Source organism: Chionomys nivalis, chromosome 1 (genome assembly GCF_950005125.1).
Source record: "Chionomys nivalis chromosome 1, mChiNiv1.1, whole genome shotgun sequence".
NCBI lineage: Eukaryota > Metazoa > Chordata > Mammalia > Rodentia > Cricetidae > Chionomys > Chionomys nivalis.
Window position 1 is genome coordinate 148,881,083 of NC_080086.1, and position 7,811 is coordinate 148,888,893.

The 7,811-nt window shown below is 50.7% G+C and overlaps 1 protein-coding gene across 1 annotated transcript; it reads left to right on the forward strand.

The window, feature by feature from the left end:
• The first annotated feature begins 3,692 nt into the window (after positions 1 to 3,692).
• On the forward strand, positions 3,693 to 7,236 carry LOC130886512 (amiloride-sensitive amine oxidase [copper-containing]-like). Its single transcript, XM_057788455.1, has 4 exons — positions 3,693 to 5,226; positions 6,022 to 6,301; positions 6,736 to 6,868; positions 7,114 to 7,236. Exons 1-4 carry the CDS (start codon positions 3,693 to 3,695, stop codon positions 7,234 to 7,236), a joined length of 2,070 nt encoding a protein of 689 aa, XP_057644438.1.
• The last annotated feature ends 575 nt before the right edge of the window (positions 7,237 to 7,811 follow it).

Here is a 7,811-nt window from a genome sequence, read left to right on the forward strand (position 1 = left end):
ACTCTGGAGACAAGGGCGCTCCCTCTCTAAGGAAGATATTTCCATGACCTAGGACACAGCCACACTGCAGAGTCAGATGGGGAAAGAATGAGCAAGGACAACCAGCGGACTGTAGGAAGATCCCGCAGGGTGTGTTTAGGAGAAGCAACATGGGTAATGTGCTACTTCTTAGCTAAGAACGGAGAGACTAAAGGTCCAGTTTTACAAGGATGGAAGATGAAGGGCGTGTACATGCTTCCAGAGGCTAAAAAGAACACAGAAGCAGACTTTTCCTTCATGGCTCCCTCAGGAGCACATGCCTAGAACTCCAAAGCTGCTGTTGGGGCGATGGCTCAGTCAGTAACCTGCTCATTCTGCAAGCATGAGGACTTGAGTTCAGATCCCCAGCACCCAGGTTAATCAGCCACAGCAGAACACGTGTGTAACCCCAGCCCTGGAGTCAGGGCGTAGAGGCATCCAGATCCCTGCAGCTCCCTGACCAACCCACCAAGTAGAAGAGCTCCATGAGTCCCAGTTCAGTGAGAGACTTTACCGCAAAACAATAAGGTGAAGAACAGCGGTGTTCGCCTCCAACCTCCACACACATATAGGCACTCACACATGTGTATGCACACACACAAGAAACCATACATATATATATATATATATATATATATATATATACCCACGCACATACAAAAAAGAAAGATCAAAAGAAAAGTTAAAGGAGCTTTAGAGCTGAAGAGAGGTTACCCCAAGTTTGTGGAAATTGTTTAGAGCAACACGAACTAAGCAGGTGGAGCATTCCTCGAGCTTACCCTCTGCACCTTGGTCAGTCATGGGTCTCTATTAATCACTGTCTACTGCATTTGCAGAAGCTTCTCTGAGGAGCATGTTAATTGGTGTACATAAAAGTAAGTCACTGGGAGTTAGTTTAATACGCGTCTGTTTAGTAACTGACGGCAACAGGCTCTCCCCTAGGGCCGATGACGCATCTAGCCACAGGCTATTGCACCAAGGGTACCAGGTCTAGGTTGCATCCTGTGGTGTAAGGCTGCATCTCCTCCCCTCAAGGCTAAGAGATTCTTGCAGAGCAGGGGGGCAATAGGGTAAGAGCCAGAGGCAGCGAACGAGGGAAACAATGTCCTCCAGACACAATGAGTCAGCTGCACGTAGGAACTCACAGTGATCATTACAGTGTACAAAGGGTCCAGGAAGCCTCAAGCCAAACCAAATCCCAGCATTGGGGTGGTGGTGGCCTCAAATCCCACCCCTAACTGAGGAGCTATTGGCAACTTATCACATCTGGGAAAGAGAGAGTCGATTTCTTTTAAAGAGTATCGCCACTGGTAGGTCACCCCACACAGTAGTGGGCAGTCACCCATGAGTATATGGACAACAGAAATTGGACCTTGTGGGGAAAGACAGACAGAGGACACAAATCTGGGTGGGTAGGAAAGAGGATATGGATCTGGGGGGTAGTGGGGAAGGGGTGAGCACAATCAAAACTCACTGTAGACGTTCTCAACAAACTAACAAAAAGAAAAAGGGAAGTTAACAAGGTGTGTGTGGAATTTCCTACCCTAAGCCTGCAGACAGAGAAAAATAGAAAAGTAAACAGATGAGGAACCCATTCCGTGGGTTCCAACACTATGACTCCTAGGCCAAGCAGAGCTGTCGCTCTTGGCAACCCTTAAACCCAGGATGCCCAACAAAGAACCAGGAGCAGAAGAAGCGGTCATGAGAGCTGAGAGGCAGCCAAGTCCAGAGGTTCAACAAAACTAATCCAAGGATTCTTCCTCAAATAGGAAAGCTCTGATTGGTTTAGACAAGCATTCTAGGGGAGCTAAATGGGCTAGAAATCAGAGGGCAAGTATCTTCACAAGCATCTCCTGCAGAGGTGTGTGTGTGTGTGTGTGTGTGTGTGTGTGTGTGTGTGTGTGTGTGTGTGTGACTGATGGTAGCATTGGGACTGAAAGCCTCCCCTCACTTTCTTCTCTGCCACCAGACTGTCTGATCCCACTGAGCATGCAGGTGGGGCTCAGTTTCACCATTTGACTAGGAGCAGGAGAGCAGCAAGTGTGAAACCCAGAAGACTTCTCAAAGGCACACATTTTGGTTTCGAGGTGGTAATGGGAGTATCCCTGTCGCTCAGCAGTTGTCACCTATGAGGAGCGCAGCTGGAAAGTCAATGGGACACTTGAGTGCACTCCACAGTCACATGACAGTGGCAGGTGCGAGGCAGATCATCTGCCCTGAAATGCCACCTGGAAGGGGCTTCCTCCAGGGCCCCGCAGCATTAGCGTCAGGTTAGGATCAGGAGAACTCAGAGTTTGTGACATTGACAACTTCTAGCATGTGTGCAAGGGAAGAGGTGTGCCTGTGCCTCTATACAGAAAGGCCTGCCAGACAGCTCCACCGCCAGGTACAGGCCAGGCCAGAGCAACAGCCACCCAGTTCTTCCAGCGCTGCAAGCAAACCCAACTTCCGTGAGTACAGAGTATTGTGCTGTAGTTTGGACAGAGAATTAGAAGGTGGAAAATCCAACCGTGCCTTCCACCAAATGGAAAGGGAGAGGAGCATCCTGATTCGCTATCTGAGATGGGCTGACAGGGTGCTCCCAAAAACTTACTGTAAGGAGAACCTGACTTGAGTACCACGCAGGGATGCTGGAGGAGGTGGTCAGGACAGGACTCTCCCCCATCCTTCTTTCGTACCCAGGCTTGGTCTAGACACTAACTGCCCAGAAACTCCAGTTTCAAACTGTATCATTGGAGTTCACTTTAATTGTGTAATTGTTATTTTATGTCTGTGAGTATATTTGCCTACATGTGTGTTTGTGCACCACACGCATGCTTGGTGATCACAGAGGCCAGAAGAGTATTGGATCCCTGGAGCTGGGGTTACAGATAGTTGTGAGCTAACCATATAGGTTCTAGGAATCAAACATGCGTTTTCTGAATGAGTAGCCAGTCTTCTTAACCACAGAGCTGGCTCTCTAGTCCCCATCGGGGTTCACCTGAAAGAGAAGCCAAACCAGTAATTCCTGTATTCCTGGAAGCCTGGGATTGTCCTAAACATTTCACGTTGCTGTCAGCATCAGCTTGCTTGGCTCCACAGCCTTAGGGATCTGCATGCTGATGCTGTCGTTTCTATTCCACAGTGAGACAATGGGGGCCCAGAGAGTCCAAACATGCTCAAGGTCACACAGATAGTCCTCTGTGTTGTGACTTCTCAGGACTTGAACCCAGACAGCTTGAGCCCAGGACCTGAATTTGAACATCTACACTAAATTTCAAAATATCTCTCTCGAAAGGGTAGTTTATTACATCGGAAAGGTAATTTTGCTGTCAGTACAGCTCTCTGCCACAGGAGACACGAGTGCCTTGTAGCCCATGAGGGCTAAACCCTGTGCTGCTGTGACTCACGGTCCTCACAGCTGATGAATGTTCCCCCACTGAGATAACACCGAGAATGGAAAACAGAGCAGTTTCTCAAGATAAGGAAGACTATAAGAGATTTTCAGAGGAGGGAGGAAGATGCACACACCTGGACCTGCACAGCACTGAGATCTGTGAGCTGCGACCCAGAGACTTCAGCTGAGTGCAGCTGGGGAGAGGGAAGAAGTCGGGTCAGTAGGAAAGGACGAGACTGAAGGGCTAGGCACTGTGAGGAGCAAGCTTGGAGCGGGAGATATTTAAATCTGCCCTCCTATGCTGTCTTCCAGAACCATGAAGATGGCACAAAAGAACCTGGCACTGGCCTGGGTGGCTGCCATCTGGCTGCTACAGGTGGCCATGGCAGAGCGCCTCAGGTGGAGCTTGAAGGGCAAGCCCCAGGTCTTCATGGACCTGACCCCTTTTGAGATGAAGATCGTGCACGACTTTCTGATGGACAGGAAGGAGCTGGAGCTGCAGCCATCTGAAATACCCACTTTGGCCAAGAACTCGGTGTACCTCATGGAGATGCTACTGCCCAGAAAGAAGGATGTGCTGGATTTTCTGGACAGAGGACAAAGGAGTCCTGTGAGGGAAGCCCGTGTGGTCATCTTCTTCGGTGCCCAGGAGCACCCTAACGTCACTGAGTTTGCTGTTGGGCCCCTGCCATTGCCCATCTACATGCGAGAAATAGCTCCCTTACCCGAGCACCATCCATCCTGGGCATCCAGACCTATCTCCAAAGCAGAGTACCACCTTATCCACCAGACCCTGAAGAAGGCCACTGAGCCTCTGGATGAATTCTTCATTGACATCACAGACTACTCGCTAAAGGACTGTGATCAGGGTTGTCTGACTTTCACATATGTGGCCCCCCAGGGCATAAAACCTGGCCAGCGCAGTAGCTGGTTTATCTTGCAACGCTATATGGCAGGCCACTTCCTGAAGCCCACAGGCCTGCAGATCCTTCTGGACCACGGGAGCACAGATGTCCAGGACTGGAGAGTGGAGCGGGTCTGGTATAACGGTAAGCTCTACAACAGTCCAGAGGAACTGGCTCAGAAATATGAGAATGGAGAAGTGGCTACTGTGGTCATTGTTGAGCCACGGCCTAAGGACACAGAGCAGCCCCGACTCTCCCCCATCAATGTGGCTGAGCCCCACCTTCCTCCCTATAACATAGAGGACAACACAGTGTACTACAGAGACTGGATCTTCTCCTTCCGTCTACGACCCTCTTCTGGCATGCAGATCCTGAATGTGCACTTCCGGGGTGTGCGCATTGCTTATGAAGTCAGTGTACAAGAGGCTGTGGCACAGTTGGGAGGACATATACCTGCAGGCATTCAGCCCAAGTACATGGATGTGGGCTGGGGCCCAGACAGAGTCACTCACCAGTTAGTCCAGGGCGTTGATTGTCCAGACACAGCGACCTTCCTGGAAGTCATCCACCACTATGACACTGATGCGCCGGTCTCCTATCCACAAGCTCTCTGTCTCTTTGAGATACCAGCAGGAATACCAATTACACGTCACTTTGACTCCGACTTTAACTCCGAGTCCAGTGCCAGGATGAAGGAAGGCAGACTGGTACTGCGGACAACCTCAACAGTCCACCACTATGATTATACTTGGGACTTCATTTTCTACCCTAATGGGACAATGGAAACACAGATGGAAGCCTCTGGCTTGGTCCAGTCTACCTTCTACCAGCCCGAGGAAATGAACCACTTCTCTCAACCACGCACCCACCGATTCAGCAACATCCACACTCACCTTGTACATTACCGCATTGACCTGGATGTAGCAGGTAGGACCTGGGACCACACCAACTCAAACACTCAACTACTACCCACATAGAACTTCACTCTATAGGCTGGGCTAAGGCTCCTTGGCATAATACCAGGAGATTGCTTCAACCACCTTCCACTCAAAGAGAAATACACATTCCTGGTCACTGGTAGCAGTGAATGGTACCCCAGGGTTACCCTGATTGCCAAGCGTGGATCTGTTCTTATCGGGGCTGAGTGGAATGGTGCTTAAGGGAGGGGAGGGGGAGTTCCATGGAGGTTTAGTGAAGTCTCTGCCTAGCGCTTTGAGATGGGTTCTAGTGCCGTCTGGGGGTGCTCAGTTTGTTTCTTATCAATGTCACCCTAGAAGAATGGCAGAGACGTGATGTTTGACTCATATCCTGTAATGGAACAAGGCTACAAGAACCAGATAGGTGACTTCCACACGCTCATTCCCACTGGGCCCTCTGGTCAGGAGTACACACACGGTCCTCAAGCCTCGGAAACAGGCATGGGCTTCCTGTTCTACATAGCTAAAATCACAGCAGACAGGCTGGAGCAAGCTCTCCGGAGAACGGTGGGCCCACAATGGAACTGCCACGGTTGCCAGGAATGACCACGAGCCGTCCTCTAGCTCCCCTGGTTTCTGATTTGCTTGGTCTGGTAGCCCATACTGCTAACCCAGGGTCTGCCCCTAGCATAGTTTCTTTCTGGCAGTTGTCTGTGGATATTGTCTAGGTGGAGACCCTAGAGTAGAGGGAGGCAGTGTCTGTTTTAACAACCCGTTCTCACCGTTTCTCCCCTCCGGTCTCCAGGCAGCAAGAACAGCTTCCAGTCACTGCAGATCGTTCAGGAAAACATCACCACAGGCCTGAGACACCTTGTAACCCAAGACACCCTAAAGCAAACTAATTACTCCTGGGGACATCAGGCAGCCTTCCTCTTTGGAAAACCACTTCCCAATTACCTGGTCTTCAGCAACCTCCATAAGAGCCATCATGGCCACAGGAACAGCTACTACCTGCAGATCTACTCCAAAGTCCATGGAGTGGAGCTGCCAGACTGGCAGAAGAAACCAGGTCTCTCTTGGGCCAGGTGAGAAAATCTAGTGAGTTTGGGGAACATGGCCATGGGCTCCCCACAATGATTGTATGTTCTGTCTGGGCCGTTTGTCCTGAAAGGCTCCTATCTGTGTTTGCATCTGGATGTGCACCCTTGTACACTCAAGGAAAGCAGGCAAGTGCTTGCCAGCTGGTAGTGGCGCATGCCTTTAATCCCAACACTCGGGAGGCAGAGGCAGGCGAATCTCTGTGAGTTCGAGGCCAACCTGGTCTACAGGAGCGAGTTCCAGGAAGTGCTTGCAGAGATCCTGGCCCGGAGATGGCGATGGGCAATTTTCCAGCCCTCTAGGTTATAAACACTCATCACAGAGAAGGACCACATTCTCCATCCCTGACACTGGGGATGCTCCCTGGGAAGAGACCAGATGCAACCCCAGTGCCCAGAGATACCTTCTTCTCAACCTGTAGGTACCCGTTGGCTGTGACCAAATACCGGGATTCTGAGAGGTGCAGTAGCAGCATCTACAACCAATATAACCCCTGGAATCCCCCGGTAGCCTTCAAGAACTTCATCCGGAACAATACGAACATTGAAGATAAGGTAATGCCCCAGTACCCTCTGCCCACCTCAGGCCTGTCGCCAACCACTCTCTAGACCCAGGAGGTGTGCTTACTGGCTGGTACACGAGTTCAGGGGTCATGGCAGATGGGTGTGCTTTATTTAGTAGGACTGAGGACATCTCAGGGTGTGGGCAGGCACACGTAAACACAGCCCAAACTGGAGAAACCTCGGGTGGCCAGCACTCCACACTGCCCTATCCACTGAAACCTTTGTCTTTCCAATAGGATTTGGTGGCCTGGGTTACAGTGGGCTTCCACAACATAGCCCATTCTAAGGTCAGCTTGACCACATCTGAGAACTCTGCAGGCTTCGTGCTCCGACCTTTTGACTTCTTCCATGGCTCCTAGAGACACCCAGGTATAACAGCTACAGCTACATCAGACCCTGCATCCATGAGGAGAGAGCCTGCCTGGTGCCTTCTTCCTTCAACCTCAATGGGATCTACAACTCTGTGTGTAGGGTCCTGCCCCAACTCCAACTTCTCAATCCCAGAGCAGCACGGGGGTAGACAATAAACCCGTCAGCTTCCACCCTTGAATGCTGCTTATTAGTGGCAGGGGAAGGACACAGGAGGGCCACATCCAGATGCGTAGCCATGGTTACATTCAAGCTTGTCTACTGCCCCCAGAAGGACCTTAATGACAAGGGCAGGGGAAGCCCATGGGATACTGGAACTGTCTACCAGGTAGGGATTTCAACATCTGAGGTTTTCAGCTCTCTGTCAGGAAGGCTGTGGGGAAATATTCCACCTCAATGACAGCCATACAGAGTGAGCAAGGGGGATACTATGGAGATACCTAAAAAGATTATCAACTCTTTCATCCTGTGGCCATTGCCCCCTGACAGTCTTCATGGAACTGTCACTCATGAAAACTCTTAGAGTCAGGACCCCAGCAAGAAGCCCAGAGTAGAAGAGACTGTC